We start from the raw sequence: 20,711 nt of genomic DNA on the forward strand, positions 1-20,711 counted from the left end.
TCAAAATTTTGCCACATTCTACATATTTGTAAGATTTCTGTCCGATGATAATTTTTTGTATGCACCAAGTTTTGAGGTATGGGCTGGGCCTGCGGGTGCATGTCTTTAGTCCCAGTGCTCTGGACGCAGAGGCAGGCAGATCTCTGTGAGTCTGAGGCCAGCCTGGTCTATAGAGTGAGTTCTAGGGCTATTACAGAGATCCTGTCTATAGAAAAAAAAAAGATTTGTTGAGGTATTAGTGAAATGTTAATCTTTTCATTTTGTGAGGGAATTTGTAGTATAGTGTTGGGATGTTCTGAGGGTTAGACATAGGACAATACTCTTTCCAATATGAATTTGCTACTGTCCAATAAAGAAGAGCAGTGATTGGGCTGTCGAGATGGCTCAGGGCATAAGAGCACTGACTGTTCTTCCGAAGGTCCTGTGTTCAAATCCCAGAAGCGGGGCCAACCAGAGCGAGCAAAAGTCCTAAATTCAATTCCCAACAACCACATGAAGGCTCACAACCATCTGTACAGCTACAGTGTACTCACATACACAAAATAAATAAATAAATCTTTTAAAAAAAAGAAAAGAAAAGAAAAAAGAAAAGCTGTGATCAAAGGCCAGGCCATGTTCTCACATCTGTAACAGTTTTCAACTCTGGGATGTTCAGTACACACTCTAAAACAGTACCACACACTACTTAAAGGTCTTGCCAGACTCCTTACACCTCTATTGTCTCCCCTCATAGATGGGCCTTTTTGGTGCAAATGGAAGGTTCAGCAGTTGTTAAAGACACTAAGTGCAAGAACAGGGTTTTTCCCTTTTATGAAACACCCGGTAACAACTGTCTTCCTATTAAGGCTTTGCTCATTATTCACATATACATATACACAAATTCTATACACTGTTTGGTGTCTGGAGAGCGTGAGTTTCCTGGTGTCGTTTAAGGCTGGAGGAAGTAATAAAGGCCTTGCCACATTCCTTACATCTATAGGGTCTCTCTCTGGTGTGGATCCTCTGATGTCGGTTCAGCTGTGAGGAGAAGCAGTAGGCTTTGCCACACTCTGTGCATTTGTACAGCTTCTCTCCAGCATGGATCCTCTGGTGTTTAGTCAGGTATGAGGAGCAGCTAAAGGCTTTGCTGCACTCTTTACACACATAAGGTTTTTCTACAATATGGATACGCTGGTGCTTATTAAGGTATGAAGAACAGTTGAAGGCCTTGCCACACTCCTGGCATACATAAGGTTTCTCCCCGGTATGGATCCTCTGATGTCGGTTCAGCTGTGAGGAGAAGTAGTAGGCTTTGCCACACTCTTTACATTTATAGAGTCTGTCTCCAATGTGAATTCTCTGATGTTTCGAGAGATAGGAAGAACAGTTGAAGGCCTTGCCACACTCCTGACATACGTAGGGTTTCTCCCCGGTGTGGATCCTCTGGTGCTTAGTAAGGTATGAAGTACAGTTGAAGGCCTTGCCGCACTCCTTACATATATAGGGTTTCTCCCCGCTGTGGATTCTCTGGTGTCGGATAAGCTGTGAAGAGCACTTGAACGGCTTACCACACTCTCTGCACCTATAGGGAATCTCTTCAAAGTGGATCTTCATATGCTGGATCAAGTAGGAGGAGCAGTAGAAGGCCTTGCTGCACTCCTGACACTTGTAGGGCTTCTCTCCTGTGTGGATTATCTGGTGCCGGGTGAGGGTGGAACTGTTATTGAAGGCCTTGTTGCACTCTGGGCATTTGTAGGGCTTGGCGCCGGTATGAAGTATCTGGTGGCGGGTAAGGTTTGACTGATACTTGAAGGTCTTGCCACACTCTCTGCATATGTAGGGCTCCTCCCCGGTGTGGATTCTCTGGTGTCGGATCAGCTGGGAGGAGAGCCTGAAGGGCTTACCACACTCTCTGCACCTGTAGGGCATCTCCTCGAAGTGGATCTTCATATGCTGGATCAAGAAGGAGGAGCAGTAGAAGGCCCGGCCGCACTCCTGACACTTGTAGGGCTTCTCTCCTGTGTGGATTATCTGGTGCCGACTGAGGGTCGAACTGTTATTGAAGGCCTTGTCGCACTCTGGGCATTTGTAGGGCTTGGCGCCGGTATGAACAATGTGATGTCGGGTAAGGGTTGACTGATACCTGAACGCTTTCCCGCACTCTCTGCATTGATAGGGCTTTTCTCCGGTGTGGATGACCTGGTGCTGTGTGAGAGACGAGTGCTTACTGAAGGCCCTGCCACACTCGTCACACTTGTGCGGTTTCTCCCCTTTATGAATTACCTGGTGTTGACTGAGCGTGTGGCTCCTCTTGAAGGCTTTGCCACATTCCTGACATCTGTAGGGTTTGGCTTCAGTATGAATGACTTCATGCTGAGTAAGGGTCGAGTTATATTTAAAGGCTCTGCCGCACTCTTTACACTTGAAGGGCTTCTCTCCCGTGTGGGTGATGCGGTGTTGAGTAAGGACAGAAAGCGCAGAAAAGGCTCTGCCGCACTCTTCACACTTGTGTGGTTTCTCCCTCTTGTGTGTCACCTGGTGCTGAGCAAGGTTTCTACTTCTCTTGAAAGCTTTGCCGCACTCTTTGCATTTGTAGGGTCTTGCGGCCGTGTGAATGATGCGGTGTTGGTAGAGGACCGAACGGTATTTAAAGGCTTTCCCACAGTCTTTGCATTCATAGGGCATGTCTTCTTTGTGCACCCTGAGATGCTGATCGCAAGCTGAGTCATCGAGTTCTTCCTGCTTGTACGGCTTCTCTCTGTGCACACCTTGCTGGATGGTAAGTTCTGGGCGTTGATCAAAGTCTTTCACAGAGTTGTTACAGTCAGAAAGATTCTCTGGGGAGAAAAGAAGACATACGATTTCATGGCTAAAACTATGAATTTCATTAGACTAACAGCATTTTCTCTCCCGTGCGTTATTCCCCAGCCTCGTGAATGTCCTATATCATCACACATGGGCTGGATTCTCCAAGGGATGCCCATGTGAAAAGAATGGATTAGGGGTTGAGTGTGGGAGCTATAAGCTCAGCACAGAGGAGAGTGAAGCAGAAAGATCAAGGCAAGTTCAAGGTGTGCGTGGCGCCATACCAAGTGCCAGGATGGCATGGGCTACAGTGAGACCTTTTCTCAAAACAAATCAATGGCAAAAAAATCAAACCAAACCAAAACAACCCAATAACCCTGTCCTATAGGGTTTTTACTGCTGTGATAGACACCATGACCAACTCTTATAAAGAACATTTACTTGGGACTGGGTTACAAGTTCAGAGGCCTAGTCCATTATCATCACGGCAGGAAGCATGGCAGCATCCAGGCAGGCCTGATGCACACACTTCCTCCAACAAGGGCACACCTATTTTAACAAGGCCACATCTTCTAATAGTGCCACTCCCTGGGCCACACATATTCAAACCACCACAAACCCCAAAACAACAACAACAACAACAACACTTCCTGTGTGTGTTCAGCTGTGTATTGTGGTGCAGAGAAAACCAATGCTGGCAGCCGAGCAATGAGGCCCTCAAATAGACAGCAGCCTCAAATAGACAGCAGCACCTCCAAACGTGTTCTTCATGCCCCAGTCTCCTCCTTCTAAAGGAACACTGGCCTCAAAATTCAGTCCAGCTGAATTTCAACTGTTCAAGTTCCTAATTAAAGCGAGGAACATTTTAAGAATTACCCAAACTTCATTTAAAAGGAAACTTATATTATCGGATGTGATGTGGCTATTTAATCAAATATATAGTCTCTTAACTGATTTTCTGGGATGCTGTATGCTCTTGATCTCTGTTGGCAATGGGCATTTTGTTGTTCAGGGCTGTCCCATGCTGTGAAATTCGTATTTGTAGGGCATCTCTCCTGTATGAACTCCCTGGTGTCGACTAAGAGTTGAGCTATTATTGAAGCCTTTGCCACACTCCTGGCATCTGCAGGCTTTTGCCCCAGTGGGAACAAGTTTGTGGCGAGTAAGGGTTAGCAGATATCTGAAGGCTTTGGTACATTCCTGTCTTTCTTTAATGCAAGCTGTCAAGATAATAATTCCCATATCTTCTCCCTATCATATTTTGGAATAAATGGTTTTTGGGGAGGTTTTGTTGTTTTTGTTTATGTTTTGGGGTGTTTTGTTTTGTTTTGTCCTGCTCTAGTGAAAAGCCTACGGACAATGAGAAGAAACAGCTGCAGGAAATCAAAATAACTAGTCCCCTCAGCTGTGACTTCTTTTTTTTTTTTTTTTTTTTTTTGGTTTTTCGAGGCAGGGTTTCTCTGTGTAGCCTTGGCTGTCCTGGAACTCACTCTGTAGACCAGGCTGGCCTCGAACTCAGAAATCCGCCTGCCTCTGCCTCCCGAGTGCTGGGATTAAAGGCGTGCGCCACCATGCCCGGCTGGTGACTTACTTCTAAGTCCAACATCAAAACCATGCCAAGAGGACGTGTCCTCCGGATGGTAAAAGAGCAGACAGAGGAGCCTCTCCACTGCCCTGAAGTAACATGAAACTAACGAAAGATAACCGTCAACTGCCTTTGTGACAAATCCCCAGCAGTGCCCCAGTGAGAACAACACTAAGGCCACCTGAGGGGAGTCTTTTTATTTTTGTCATTAGCCATAGCTCCTCTTTTCTGAAAACAACATTCCATGGTCACCCCAAAATATAGACAACTTCTGACATCCGTCTGCTCTCTTGGGAGAGAAAAGGGAGGACTAAGGCCTGTGTGAGGGAGGTGTCTGAGGGCTGGCAGGTAACTGCAGTACAGTCAGGACAGGAGGGTGTGTATGCATGCACCTGCAGAGGCCCCAAGGGAGCAACGGAGCCCCTGGATTACAGGAAGTTGCAAACTTGCCCCTCCCCCAAGCTGAGCGTTGAGAATCAAATTTGGGTCCTCTGAAAAAGCAGAACTTGTTCTCAACCACAGAGAATTCCCTCCAGCCTAAGCCCTGAAGTCCTAAGCAAATAAACATAAGACCCTACAGAACACAGCAAACAAAAGTCGATGTGAAGGACGGTAATGACCTCTATGCTATGCACTGCTGTATTATCCGGATGGCCCTGGCCCACAGAGACAGGAGCAGATGATAGACTTTGCATTACTGCTGTTTTAATTCATGACTTGTGCACTTGAAGGTTACATAGCTAGGGCCAGAGAGATAGCTCACAGTTTCAAGCATGAGTAGCTCTTCCAGAGGGAGAGCCTGGGTTCAGTTGCCAGCATCCACATGGCAGCTTCCAACCGTCTGTGACTCCAGCTCCAGGGGCTCCTGAACAATCGTCTCCTCTGAAATAGAGCTTCCCGGCCCACATCCGAAAGCCAGGCATCTTCCTGTGTTTTCCGATCCATTCCCACCTACCTGGGGACATGATTCCTGACTCCTGTCCCTTCACATCCCAAGGCTCTTGTTTCTGCTCCAGCAGTGTGACCAGGTAGGGCTTACACACAGCAAGACCTGTTTATTACAAACAGAGAATGGTATTCAGTTAAGAATCTCCTAAGAAGGAATAATGATTCTCTGACCATACTGTGCTGGGAAAAAGAGATCTGAGGGGAGATTTCAGGAAATGGTTTCCACAATTATTCCCTGACACAGACATTAGAATCTATGTAAGGGATTTTCAACTTGGAGATGCTAAGCTTTGCTTGCACAGTTGACCGTCAAGGCAGAAGGGGAAATGGACTGAAAGATACAGGCACAATGCTTCATGCTAGCACGTTTCTGAAGTTACCACTGACTTAGTGCAGTGGTCCTCAACCTTCCTAACAATTTGACCCTTTAATACAGTTCTTCATTGTTGTGGTGTCCCCCAATCATAGGAAATCAGCTGTTAAGAGGCTATTAAGAATTCTGAAGCCGGGCGTGGTGGCGCACGCCTTTAATCCCAGCACTCGGGAGGCAGAGGCAGGCGGATTTCTGAGTTCGAGGCCAGCCTGGTCTACAAAGTGAGTGCCAGGACAGCCAGGGCTACACAGAGAAACCCTGTCTCGAAAAAAAAAAAAAAAAAAGAATTCTGTAGACAGAGATCCTCAGCCAGGAAGACAAGGTTTCTGTAATTCTCCACCATCACATTTCTATACAAATTCTACCGAACAGGGTCTAGGCATTCCCTGCTCTTCTGGAGAGAAACCAACGGACACATCCTTGAATGACAACAGCTCCTGAAATATAAGTGGTTAGCACAGAGAACTAAACAAAAAGAAAACATATGACTTAATCCAAAAAATCGGATGAGGAACTGAGCAGAGGATCCTCAAAAGAAGAAATGTGAATAGCCAAGAAGTACGTTTAAAATGGTTCGGCATCCTCAGCCATGGGGATATGCAAATGTGAAGTACTTTCAGGTCCTGTCTCCACACAGTCGGAATGGGTAGCATCAAGAGAACATGGCAACAAAGGATGGTGCGGATGTAGGAAAGGAGACTTGTCACTGCTATTTGGAAGTGTAAACTGGAACGGCCACTGTGGGAATCAGGGGGGAAGTTTCTCAGAAAGCTAAAGACAGACCAGCACATGTCCCGGCATAAACCCAGAGGGCTCCATCTACCACAGAGATACTTGCTCATCCATAACCATGGTTGCTCTCCTCCGAACAGCTGGGAAATGGAGCCAACCTAGCTGTCCATCAGCTGACGACTAACAGTGAAGATGCGATACACACAGTGGGGTTTTATTCAGCTGTGAAGGACAGTGAAATTCACTGGGGGACCAGAAAGACAAATGTCACATGCTCTCCCGAGTACGCTATCCTAGCTTTGAACTGTTAGATCTGTATTCTTCACTTGGGGTGTTTCTGAAGGTCAGGAAGCTAGACCAGGGCTGATGAAGGCTGGTGAGGCTTCAACAGAGGAGGGATGGTGTAATATTTGTGACATGAAAGTTGCAGGGATGGTGTGGGGTACTGGGAGAGCATCCCCCACAGTGGACTGGGTCCTTTCACATCAATCATCAATCAAGAGAATGCACCACATGCTTGTCCACAGGCCAGTCTGATGGGGGCATTTTCTCAACTGCTATGCCCTCCTCAGATGACTTGAGTTTATGCCAAGTTGGCAAAACAAAAACAAAACCACCTAACCAGGACATTTGTGTTCTGACTAGAGAGCCGTACTGTGGAGCTGGAGAAATAGCTCAGTGCTTCCCGCTCCCTACAGAGAGTAAAGGTACTTCTGACCAAGGCAGACAGCTTGAGCTCTATCCCGAGGACCCACCGGGTGGAAGGAGAAAACCAACTGCCACAAGCTATCCTCTGACCTCCACAAGCATGTTGTACAGCCCCATTTGTACACACACACAAACACACGTGTGCACACACACACACAAGCAGACACAAATTAGATGCAGTGGGGAAAAAAAGTAAATTTTAGGACAAAAGAAAAACAGGATTCTAATGTTATATAGAAAGGTAAAAGACACAGAATAGTCAACACAACACCAGAAAATAAGTTTCCCAGATGGACACTAGCTAACGTTAGTGGACTTGACTAAAAGTTCTCTTTCAGCTCTGAGGTCTGTGAACCAAGAAAGGTCTCCAGAGAAGCGATGAGAGTTCCAGATTGTAGTAAAAATGGATAAATGCATTCACTCTAGGGTTGTCTCTGTCCAGAGCTGTGGACTGAGACAGCTGTGGGAGAGAACAGATGTGAGTGTCTGGCAAACACTGCCCACTGATTTTCAGTATTCTCTCTCCAGAGATGTCCGAATACCTGTTGGGTTGGTCTGTTGATAATTCCTTTTACACATACCCCACAACCACCCCAGAGAAACTAGGGATGCCGGTGGAAATCATCTGTATCATGTCTTCAGAGTTTTAAAAGCAGCTCTTCTTCCTGCTACCCACAATGATGAGCTGCAGCCTCACGGCTATGGGATGCATACTTTTGATGTTTAAACTCCACTGAAGTTTAGGCTATTGGATACCAAAGCCTAACATAGCTGACTCATTACAGCTAATGAGAATACCTTTATCCTGGGAAAGCACAAAAAGTGAGCCAATTACAGGTCATGTCTACATAGATGTCACCATGAATCTTTGTTATAGAACCACAGATTTTTCAGTAAGTACTGCTGAGTAAGTGCCACACCATGTCCAGTAGGATCTGTGTGACAAGTTCCACAAACTGAGGCGATTGACCTCAAAAGAAGGAGGCCTCCTGAAACTGGCTGTGGAACTCTTTGCCAGAGAAAAAGTATTGAGCTGTAGTTCTCATGGCAGTCTATCTATTTTGTTTTCTCTTATTCCTTTTCTTATTTACACATTCCTAGTAGCCTAGGCCAAGATCTTAAGCGACAATAATGGGTAAGAAACCATTCCTAGAGATGGAGCCACTAACATGACCTTATCCCCAGAGAAACCAATGTTTTACTCTCTAAATCATTTACAAAACTACCATGATAAAAACTTTCCCAACAATAAAATTTCATATGGCTACACGTGTGTCATCAGAGGTGGATTTTGGTATATGGTAAAGAAAGCCTTAATTAGAAAGATTTAAAATAGTTTAAATTATAATTGACCATGGAGCTAGAGAGTTAGTTCAGCAGTTAAGAGCACTGACCGTTAAAGATTTATTAACCTGCTCCTGGAAATATGCCACTAGCCTTGGATGACAGCGCCCACTGAATACATCCTTTAGAATTGTTATATTTTGGTGGTTTATAATGATGTTAACTGTTCTGTTTGTGATTCACTGAATACATGGTGTCTGAGTTGTAATGCTTGGATGATTTTTTTGTGCTTTACTGTGCCAAATGATTTTTGTTGTTATCTGTGATTGTTTCACTGGATATAGTTTCTAAGAGATGTAATGTTTGGTTTTTTAATGTATAAAATCCCCTGCTTGAGAGCTGCAGAATACACTCAGATTCAAACTGCCTCTGTGTTTGTTTCTGTTTGTCACCGCTGAATCCTTACCCACCTAGCTTCAAAGGATCCTCATTCCAGGGACCCCCATACCTGACTGGGGTGGTCTGTGGCAATTAAGCACATGGATGAAATAACTGAAATTCCTGTTTCCACCGTGCGCACAGAAGCTACAGAGCTGCATGACAGCCCATAAGAGTCACAGTCCAGAGCTGGTGACGGCCTTGAGAACAGAAACCAAGTGCCAAGAATTCATACGAGTCAAAACAGGGAACTTAAGGAAGGGAGATGGCTCGGTGGGCTCAGCATTCATGGAAATGCCCAGAGAGCCTAGAGGCCTCCTTGGAATCCCAGATCTCAGGAGATAGACCAGGAATCACTGGGGCAAGGTGGCTGGCTGGATTTGACAAATCAGAACATTCTGAGTTCAAGTGAGAGCGTCTGCCTTAATATGGAAACAATTGAGAAAGACACCTGACACCAGCACTTGGCCTCTACACACACCATCATATGTGCGTGCACACCTATACCTACAGTCACGCGTGAATATGAATACACAGTGCATGTGCGCACACACACAAAAAGAATAAAAATCAAAGGAAGAAATGGGACACTTCTGAGGGCATCCATTTCAAAGCTTAAACACAAGTAAGAATCACAATGCACTGGGAAATGAGCAATCACATTAAAAATAGGCAACTTAACTCAACAACTGACAATTGCATTCATAAGATAAAACAGAGGCCGAGTTATCAGAATGGAAGGATATCACAAGTCATTCCTAGCCTCCCCCCACACTACCCTCCACCAGCACAGTCTATGATTTTAAGGATATGGAAAGATGCTCAAACTCTATCAGAAGATGAAACACACAGCCTATGGCATGTGCCTGTGATCCTAGCACTCAAGAGGGTCAAATACGAGGATCATGACTTTGGAGCTAGCCTATGCTACACATCACATTATCAAACAGGCAGGGCAGAATAATAAAATCCTACCTTGCCACATCAAAAATGAATAGAGCATACGCTAAGTCTGCACGTTAATATTATTTTCATCTCACAGAATAACTTTGGGTCTGGGATGTAGCTCAGTGAAAGAGCACTTGTCTCATAAGCACGATGCCCAAGGTTCAACCCCTACTACTACCAAGAAAAAAGTCCTAACTTCACCAGACCACAGTGTAAGAAGCAACAGGCAATTACAACCACTGCCGTGTCTTCACAACTAAACTCTAGGTGACTCCTTCTGTGTTTTACACCTGCAGATTCACCCAGCACAAGATGACAGAAGACTATGGGAAGACACCTGAGCTAAGCACACACTTCTCTTGTCACTACTCTGTAGCTGTGCAGAAAAACTAATAGGTATGTAGTATTTCCATTACATCAAGTGCTCTGGGAAGTACAAAGTACCCCAGGGGACGTCTGTAGCTTGTTTGCGGATGCTGTCATTACACACACATTAGTGAAGTACCTGCAGGCTCTGGGTACCAAGGGACGAGATGAGTCTCCACCATCTCTACTTCAACTCTCATTTTGCTAACTAACGCAAATTCCATTCATTAGTAGTGGTGCTTCTCAGCCTTCCTAATGCTGCCACCCTTCAGTAGAGTTCCATGGGGTGGTGAACCCCAACCATAACATTATTTTTGTTGCTACTTCATAACTGTAATTTTACTAGTTCTAAATAATGATATAAATGATTTTGGAGATAGAAGTTTGCCAGAGGGGTCGTGGCCCACAGGCTGAGAAACGCTGGTTTAGCGGCTTCCCTAATTCTGAAGTGACCATGAGACTTTGCTTTTGGGAAATCACCCAGAACACTTGAAACATAAATTGTCAACTTAAAGGACCTTAACTTAGTTAGGGTTCCCTAGAAAAACGGAACCAACAGCACACACACACACACACACACACATATATACACATATACATATATAAAATTTACAGGGAGTACTGGAGACTCCCCAAACTGCCACTGCCACTGCCCATAGGTCCCTTCTGCAGAACACACTGTGGACTTCAGACACAGGACCCAGAGGGCCTGATCTGAACATCCTCTCCCTGGGGACTAGATTTCAAGGTACCAGATAGTGCCGTGCAAGTTTCCAAAGGAGAAAAGCAGACAACAGTGCTCCATGCTAGGATGCCTATGCACGACACCGTGAGCAGCAAGCATGCCACGACAAGCCACACAAAAATAGCTTGGAGGTAACTAACAGCTCTAACTGGACTTGATGCCTCTAACCAAGAGGGATATCAGGCCTGGTGCTGGGAACCTAACCAACTACCCAGAGGCAGTGAGATCATGAATCTAGGAGGAGAACCTACAACTGTCACTTTCCTGGGCCAGCGTAGCTTCTAACCACATTGGAAACATTCATCCCTACACTCACAGATAAATATAGTTCTCACCCGTCGTCAAGGGAACTTCTCTTTGCATCAGATGGAGACCATTACAGGAAAACACTAACTGATCAAAATATAGAAAACGTGAACGTTTCAGTCACAGTTGATACAAGGACTACACAAGTCCTGCATCCGAAGCTCTGGGTCCATCACAGTGGTGATGGGGTAGGAGCCTGAGGAGCTAGATGTCAAGATGTAAAGACCACAGTTACAGACATGCCAACATGTCTGTAAGGGCAAAATCTCACTGGGCCCCAGCCCTAGGCAAAGAACACAGGCCAGTAAGGATTGCTGAGACCTGGAGAAACAGCCTTCAGTTAGGAAGAAGCCTCCAATTGATAAGTCATCAGCAAATGATCAGATACATAAATAGCATTTATATAGACTTAAGTTGTGTGTGTGTTTGTAAAGGAATTAAATAAAAGCTATGAATCTGAGAGACAGCAAGGGGTACACAAGAGGAGTAGGAAGTGAAATTATATAATTATATTAATTGTAAACAATCATTTTTAAGAAAAGTACAAAAAAAATTGCCAGGCATGGTGGTACATGACTTTAAACCCAGCACAAGGGAGGCAGAGGCAGATGATTATCTGTGAGTCCCAGGCTAGCTTGATATCTAAACGGAGTTCCAGGATAGCCAGAGCTACACTACACAGAGGGGCCATCTCCTGCTCCCTCTCTCTCACTCTCACTTTCACTCTCTCTGGCTAGATATAGGTGGAAATATATAAACTAAATACACATTTAAAAATGGGAAATTTATTAGATTGGCTTATATAAGATATTAATTAGGGCTACCACTGCTGTGATGAGACACCAATACCAAAAGCACCTTAGGAAGGAAAGGGTTTATGTGGCTTACACTTCCACATCACCACCTTTCATCATCAAAGGAAGTCAGGGCAGGAACCTGGAGGCAGGAGCTGATGCAAAGGCCACGAAGAAAGATGCTTCCTGGCTTCCTCCTCATGGCTCACTCAACCTGCTTCCTTATAGAACCCAGGACCACCAGCCCAGGGGTGGCACTGCCCACAGCGATCTGAGCCGCTCTTCCAAATTAATTGCTAATTATGAGAATGCCTTACAGGTGTGGCTATAGGATCTAATGGAGGCAGTTTCTCAAATGAAGTGCCCTCTGCTCTGATGACTTTATCTTGTGTCAAGTCGACATAAAACTAGCCAGCACATACAATCCAACCTGGGTTAGTATGACAATGGTTGTCTTCACAATCAGAGAGACCTGAGAACCCTGCAGTTCCTTCCTCAGTTTGCAAAGCTGGATGCCTCTGCAGTCCTAACCTCGCGCTGAAAGCCTAGAGGCTTCCTGGAGATCCACTAAATGTCAGTGTGTGTTGGAAGCCCAACGAAATGGGGTTCTTGTATCAGCAAAGGAATATAGCCGCAGTGGTAACAGCAGTGAGAGACACAACAGAATAGATGAACTTATCAGCAAGACTGAAAGAGCAAAAGGGCAAGCTTTCCTCTAGGACTTCCTTTGAATTGAGCTACTAACGGAAGGTACCACCCACATTTAGAATGTCTTCCCACTTCAGATAAGCTAACCAAGAAAATCGCTCACAACTGTGCCCAGCAGCTCATGTCTGAATTGAGTCTAGAGCCAGTTAAACTGACAACCACAATTAGTCATCATACATATGGACAATTTTCACTTTGTGACAGCTGACATTTCCTGAATATGTGTGGCATTGAGAAGTTAAACTTAAAGGAACAAGAAAAAAAAAATGCTAAGAGTAAAATATATTTCCCTTCAGTCTCATCATGCTTAGTATAAAAAAAAAAAAAAAAAAAAAAAAACCTGCCCTGGAAAGGTCCTCAGACTAGAACTCAGAGTAATATAATTTCAGCTGCATGCTGCACGCAGATAATTGACTGATGTGTTTGTTGAAACAGGGTCTTGAGATGTTACCTAGGTGGCCTGGTATTCCCTGTGAAGGCCAAGCTGGTCCTTAACTCAGTCCCTTGGGCATTATTCCAATGGCTAGAAATACAAGCGTGCACAGGTACACGCTAACATGCCAATCATTTCAGAGAACGCCCAGCAACAGAGTTGACCATGGCATCAGTAAACCGAAGAAGAGAGAAGACTAGAAAAAGAGAGTATTTGGAATCTTTCAGGCTTTTGTTGTTGTTGTTGTTGTTGGAACAAACAAAGCATCCTTAAACTTCATGGAATTCCCTCAGGTAGGCACTTTAACGGGTGCTAGCCTCAGCACATTACACGTTCACTCGAAGCAGTCAGAACACAAAAGGTAGGGCAGCTTTGTAAAGAAGAGAATTTTGAAACTCCTAACATGGGTGATATGTATACAATGGGTGTCTACTGCCCTGATGACAGACCTGGTGATGGTTGGGGGGGGGGGTGCAGGGCACTGATCCCCTCATCTTTCATTAAAGGATCCATATATGAACTGCCAAGCTTTTTGGAAACAAAGGAGATGAAAAGTCTCCTTAGACCTCGGGCAGTGAATAACTATACGTACCCGTGTAAGCACAGTCACAGGGTAGTCATGAGGTAGAAAAGCTAGAAATCACAGTCCCTGTACAGTCCTGAAGTGTTTCTAGTAGATGCTTCCAGGAGCTATGTCAAAGCATGGACTCTCATTTATTAGCAACAGCAATTAAACCCAGGACTGGGAGCTCTTACCAAAAAGCTAACCCAGCTCTCAGGAGGCATCAACCAAAAAAAGAGGAAACTTACAGGCCAGAATGGGCTACCTGAAGAGATGTCTGTCATTAAAGAAAAAGCAAAAGGGGGGAGGGAGGTCCAGAGAACATAAACATGGGGAGGGGCAGTCCTTGGGAACTATTGGCAAGGTGACTATATGAATTTTTATATATTCATGTGAAAGCTCTTGAAAAAAAAGTTAAAGCTGACTTACTGTATGACCCATAAGTCACAATTTAGAGTAAATATACCAAGATTAGGACACAGTTATAATATTACAGTAGCCAAGATATGTAAATAAATGAAGTGTCTTCAGATAAAATATACTAAACAGTCCCTGTATCCCTTTGGTAACCAGCCTTAAAGGCTGCAGGTTCACAGATCCGCCCGAGGACAGAATCCCAGGGACCTTAACAACTCCTAATCTGGGGCATGGCACCGGTAGCACCTAGTACCTGCGCTTGAGGTCAGAAGTACTGAAATCCAGTACCAAAAAAAGAAAAAAGGCATATATATCACCTCTGAAATCTGCCAGGGGAAAGCTCAACCCAAAGGTTTTTCGTGCTAAAGTGCCCGTGCCTAGGGAGAAGAGTGACGTGAAAAGTTTTACTAGGAGTCTAATTAATAACTGTCCAGTGCTTTCTGCACCGGCGCACGGTTCACGAATATAAAACAAGTCCTTTTGCATTGCTACCCGATTGGGGGGGGGGGGGAGAAATATAAAAAGCACAAGAATTTGTTTGATACGCGGGGACAGTTTAATGTGAAGACATGGGAAATTCGTAGGAATTTACTGTCCAAGGTGCAGGCCGCTGGGGAGAAGGGGGTGCGGACCCCAGCCCAGGGCTTTTCTCGGCAGGACCCGCACACGGGGAGTCGGGGTGTCCCCAGTATCCCGCCATCGGGCTGCCAGCCTTGTGCCCTCGCCGCGAGCCGACAGCTGCCCTAGAGAACTCGACCCGACCCGGGACTGGCCGCCGATCCCGCACCGCTGCATCTACAGTAACCACCTCCCTGCTCGGAGGCCGAGCCAGGACTCACCTTGTCCCGATTCCGGAACGGATCTTTTCTGCGGTGTCCCGTTCCAGGGTGTCCGGGTTCTCCGGTCTCCGGTTTCCGCAGGCTTCCGTTCCGGGGTATCTGGGTTCCCGGGTCTCCGGGTTCCGCGGTGACCCCGGAGAGTGTTTGGGTTCCGAGGTGGCTAGGAATAATCCTCCCTGGGAGTCCAAGTTGTGAGTTGTGAGGGCAACAGGCTGGCTGGCAAGAGCTGGACCGAAGGTGCAAATAGGAAACGGTCTCCAGTGATGGTGGCACCCCACCCAAAGCCCGCCAAGACAGAATGAAGTCTGTCTCCATGGTAGTTCTCAGTCTAAGGGACCTGGATGCAGACCACTTCTGGCTTCCCACAGCCTTGATTGACACTGCAAGTTATCACTTCCAGGCTGAGTAGGGACAAAAATGATAGGTCTTTGCTGTATACATTATTTTTGGCAATTCTCTTAAGAATTTTGTACAATGTATTTTTTTGCATTTTCATATAGTTGCTTCAAACCCCTGTTAGATATGTATTAGATATCATGGCATGTCAGGGCAACCTGACTCCCACTTTGTTCTGGAAAGAATGATGAATACAGAATCCTATATTGATAGTCTTTTTCTTTGACTTTAAAGATATAATTGTTTGTTTGTTTGTTGTGACGGGGTTTCTCTGTGTATCCCTGGCTGTTCTGGAACTCTGTAGATCATGCCGACTTCAAACTAAAAAATCCACCTGCCTCTGCTCCCAAGCGCTGGGATTAAAGGCATGTACCACCACCTCTGGCTTCACTTTTAAATTTCTATTTCTGATTACATATTTCTGTAACTGAGATCATCCTTTGCTAGATATGTGTTGATTCTGCTTATTTCTTTCTTGATTTTCAGTTAATCTCTGGATATTTCTAGTTTGACTATGGTGTATGTCTTAGTGTAACTATTGCTGTGAAACACCATGACCAAAGCAACTTGGGGAGGAAAGGGTTTGTTTTGCTTATACATCTATATCACTGTTCATCACTGAAGGAAACAGGACAGGAACTCAAAAAAGGCAGGAACCTGGAGGCAGGAACTGATGCAGAGGCCATAGTGGAGTGCTGTTTCCTGGCTTGCTCAGCTTACATAGAATTATTTTCAGCTTACATTGCTCATCTTTCCCCCCAGTGGTTTCCTACAGTAGAGTACGCATGAAGAATCTTCAGTTTGGAGATGAAAGACTTCCTTGCACATATGACTAAATCAAAGGGAAGATTTGGACTGTAATTCATGACACTTCATGCCAACAAACTCCTACAATCACCACCGATGAGAGTGTAAGAAGCATCCTCCATCAAGGAAGGAGATTTTAAAAGGAAATACAGTTAAAATGAACCTGCCCACGACTTCCCTGCAAAGTGTAAGCTCCCAAGAAATATTTAATGAAGGGAGGGAGTGAAATATGGGCAGGGGGTTGGGAATTCTGTAGGGGAGAGATCCTCACTCAGAGAGACAAGGTTTCTATAATTCTCCAACATCACATTTCTATACAAATTCCACCAAGCAGCGTCTAGGCATTCCTGCTCTTCTGGAGAGAAAGCAATGGAGACATCCTTGAATGACAGCAGCTCCTGAAATTAAAAAAAAAAAAAAAAAAGAACAGCGTGATGACCATGTGACATCAGGAGCTAGGGGTGTAGCTTTTGATGTCATCGCTCATGCTGTGACGAGCTTTCAGATGTACCTGCTTCTTGGTCCTCCTCGCTCCTGTAATGCTTCATCCATACTCCCCACAAGTAACCCAAATCAACTCACTGTCTCACTACACTGAACTTAGTGAGTCCTGGAGTTGTTTCCTTGTCTGTGATTGGTACCCTGCTGGGGTGAACAAGCATCTAGTCACATTTCCACATGAAGAGTCAAACAGCACAAAGGACCAAACATGAGCTTGGGAAGAGTAGTTGAGTGTCCCAGCAACAGATGATAAAATGTACAACTGGAGTGGATCTGTGAGTGGGTTGTCCATGGAGGCCATCTCACTATGGCCACCTTGTCCCTCATGGTAGAGGATGATGCGCCTCCCTGCTGTGGCAACGGTTGCATGCTCCCTGTGACGAGTGATGGGACATCCAACCAAAGGCCAGCTATCTCTTTGAGTATAGTGTTCTTGATTGGGAATCCCAGAGTGGGCACCTAACTGTATGTGGCAAGGGGCAGCATACTGTCATGATGAATTAGGTGCGCCGTGTGAAAATAAGAATGCTTCAAAAGGGCGGATAAAGACTATACTGCAGTCTCTAAAAGCAACATGAATGGAATGGGTGGCAGGTATCTTTCAGCAGTGTGGCCAAGAAGAAATAAAACGGAGGCTCAGACGCCTCAAAATGAACTTGCCATTGTACAGACTCAATTCCATACACCAAGTAGGTGCATGAAAAAAATCCATTAAAGGATTCCCCTGAGCCAGGCGGTGGTGGTGCACGCCTTTAATCCCAGCACTTGGGAGGCAGAGGCAGGTGGATTTCTGTGGAGAGCCGTGCTTCGAGCAATCGCCATTATAAGATGGCGCTGGCTTCCACTGTGCCTAACTAGTAAACAAGCCTTGTGGGCAAGTGTGAGAGTGAACTCACGCCTAGTCACTGCCCATCTCGGGGCATAGTAATGAGGTGATGGGCGAGCAACAAATCAGGAGCTGACACGCCACATCAGGTGCTGAAACGCTACTCTGAGGGCTATATAAGCAGCACCATTTTCCGGGGTCTGGGACTTCTGTGTTCTTGCCGGCGAGAACGATAGCTTGGGACAGATTTCTGAGTTCAAGGCCAGCCTGGTCTACAGAGTGAGTTCTAGGGCAGCCAGGGCTATACAGAGAAACCCTGTCTCGAAAAAACCAAAAAAAAAAAAAAAAAAAAAAAAACCAAAAAAAAAAGACTTGCCTTAGTCATGGTATCTGCTCACAGCAGTGAAACCCTAAGGCACCTATACAGATGATCTAGCATGCATATACATGCAACCACACCAGAGCACGCATAAAGATTGGCGTGAAGACATGCTTAGGCATCTTTTGTGTACATATTTACTTCCATGAAGTCATGGGGATGTAGCAAAGTGATAATTTTTACACAGTGTTGTAGATTGAATAGGAAATGTTTTCAACAAGGTCATGCTTAGAATCTAGCTTGTGGTGCTATTTTCCAGTATTATGGAAACTTCACTTGGTAGAGCCTAGCTGGAAGAAGCCACTAAGAGTAGAACCTCTGTGGTGTCTTATCCCTGGCTTCTTCTTGTCTATATCTTTCTGTTCCCAGCCTTCCGTGATGTGCACTAAACTGCTTTATCACACCTTCCATACCCAAAAAGAATAAACTATTAAAAACCATTAGCTAAAATCTTTATTCTTCTAAGATATCTCCATCAAGTAATTTGTCCACACTGATGGAAAAGGGACTAGGGATGTTTGAATGATAAATCTCTCTCTCTCTCTCTCTCTCTATATATATATATATATATATATATATATATATATATATATATATAGTACTTTATAGCTATGAAAAAGAGTGTCCTTATGTTTCCAATTGTTATTTGGAGCCAGCAACACTGGCTAGCAAGATAAGAAAATCACCTGCCTTTAAAAGAAAGGCAAGCTGCCATGGGGAAGGTGACCGTCCCCAGCCAACTAGATGAATAAAGAATGTAGCCTTTTGTTAAATAAGCAGCTAACAACCAGAGCTGGGGCTGGATGTATGGGGGCAGAACTTCTGGGCAGGCAGACATGCAGGTGCAGATGCAGGAGATGTGGCAAAGTGAGGAAGAAAGGAAAGGAGGCAGAGGGGAGACGAACAGAGCCGGAAGCAAAAGTGAGAGCCACAAGGATGGAATGGCAGAGAAGTCAGGATAAGTTTAGACAGCTAGCTGAGACCTTGCCCCAGCAGACATACCAACAGCTTTAAATTATATAGATGCCACCATGTCTTAAACCTTAAGCATGATCTCAAAAGACCCACAATAGATCTACTTCTAGGCCAACCTGGTCTACATAACAAGTTTAGACCATCTAGGTGAGACCCTGTCACAAAGAATGTGGGGGGATGTCAGGAGCCATGGGACACGCTGACAATTAGCAGGTGATCATCCTGAAGTGGCCTGCTTCAGATTATATAACCTGGGACAGGTGCATCCTTATTAAGCAAGGCTGTAAGGGATTCATTTTAGGAAAGATTCCTGCTATTAATATGCTTTTCCTGTTGTTATTAAACATATATAATAATCACTAAGTAGTAGCATACCCCTTTAGAGCAGATCTCTGCAGATCCACAAAGATGTACGGTCATGTAGTGATGCTATATAGACAAATAGATGACTTAATTCTTAATGATGATCCTATAATAATTCCTAAGATTATACCTGTGATTATTAAGCTCTTTTATAGTGGGACTGCTAATTAGGTCCTTTTCTGATAGTCAAAACTGCAGTGAGAACTCAGCCAGTCTCCCAAGTGTCCCAGTTAGTTGCTCTTAGATGGTAACCAGACTTTCTCCTACTCAGAGCACATTCCAAGAAGTTGTAAAACAATTAACCAAAGGTCATAAAAAGGGAACTAACGATTTATTATAGGTGCTAGGACAGAAGATAAAATATTGACTGGGTTTATCTATACAAAACTTCACTAATAACTTAGTTATGGTTTTAAACTTTCAGTGAACCTGTGGAGCTGAGACAGGTGAGGGATGTTTAGCCAGATAATTACTCCTAATGGATATGCATGTAAACATTCACTGTTGTAAACTTCTATTTCTATTTCAATTTACGAGTCGATTTTTGTGTGAACTTGTGATGGACTTTGTAACGTGATCATGTATTCTGAAAGATGTGTAAGTTCTGAAGATAGGAGAGTTTTTTGCCTTTCCCCATGTAGACTAGAATTTTTTGCCCTTCACAACTTAAACTAGAATTTTTTGCCTTTTCCCACTTAGAGTAGAATTTTTCCCTTTCCCCACTTTGGATCGTTCCACTTTTCCCCTTAGATAGCTTTCATTGGAAACTTTTTACAACTTAGTAATAAACTTCCATAACCACTTCTCTAAGTGTCCCTTTTTCTTCCTGTGACTTCAAGCTGGCAGGCTGAAAGTTAGAGGCCAGCAGTTCCTGCTGAGATAGAACAAAGGCCACACTGCTTAATCCTCCCGTTATGCTACAGGTGTTAATCACCTAAGCCAGGAGTCCTTTACCCTCAGAAAGAGCAAGAAAGTTTTTTAGGACTTTTTAGAAGTTATTATCAGCATTTCAGTACAGTTAGAGAGCTAGAAAGCACTGAGACCCTCAGACTTTAAAGCTATCACCAGAGCCCTACTCTGTGACTCCACCACTACCTTCTCCGGGCCTAGGAGACTCCCGGCAGAGGGAGACCTCTAAAGCTCCAAACAGCAATGTTGGGAATGCTGGGAACAAGGAATATTTTCTAAGCAAAGATACAGGGAATGAATGAAGCCAGCCTAAGATACCATGTGGCAAGACCACAGGAATGAGTCTGAGAACACGCATTGGTGGTCAGATGATTACCAACGTGTGACCCAGAAGCTGAACATGGTACTTTCCCTGCTATGTTTCAGTCTTGGTTTGGCCCAATCATTCCTTTCTATGCATGGCACTTCTCTCCTTACAGAGGTATGATCTTGTTCAGTATTTTTATCTTGGACACATAAACTTGTTTATTCTTTATCTTCCAGGGGATCACAGCTAGGAGTTTGTTTGCAGCTACAGAAGAGACT

General features: G+C 44.7%; 1 protein-coding gene across 1 annotated transcript; it reads right to left on the reverse strand.

The window, feature by feature from the left end:
• Positions 1-211: 211 nt before the first annotated feature.
• LOC110294943 (uncharacterized) lies at positions 212-14,980 on the reverse strand. The gene is made up of 3 exons (XM_029476985.2): positions 14,971-14,980; positions 5,325-5,420; positions 212-2,816 (listed from the first exon to the last, which is right to left on the reverse strand). Exons 2-3 carry the CDS (start codon positions 5,332-5,334, stop codon positions 883-885), a joined length of 1,944 nt encoding a protein of 647 aa, XP_029332845.1. The 5' UTR covers positions 5,335-5,420; positions 14,971-14,980; the 3' UTR covers positions 212-882.
• Positions 14,981-20,711: the final 5,731 nt, after the last annotated feature.

This window comes from Mus caroli, unplaced genomic scaffold (assembly GCF_978045245.1).
Source record: "Mus caroli unplaced genomic scaffold, Mus_caroli_1 scaffold_4, whole genome shotgun sequence".
In the NCBI taxonomy this organism is placed as follows: Eukaryota; Metazoa; Chordata; class Mammalia; order Rodentia; family Muridae; genus Mus; species Mus caroli.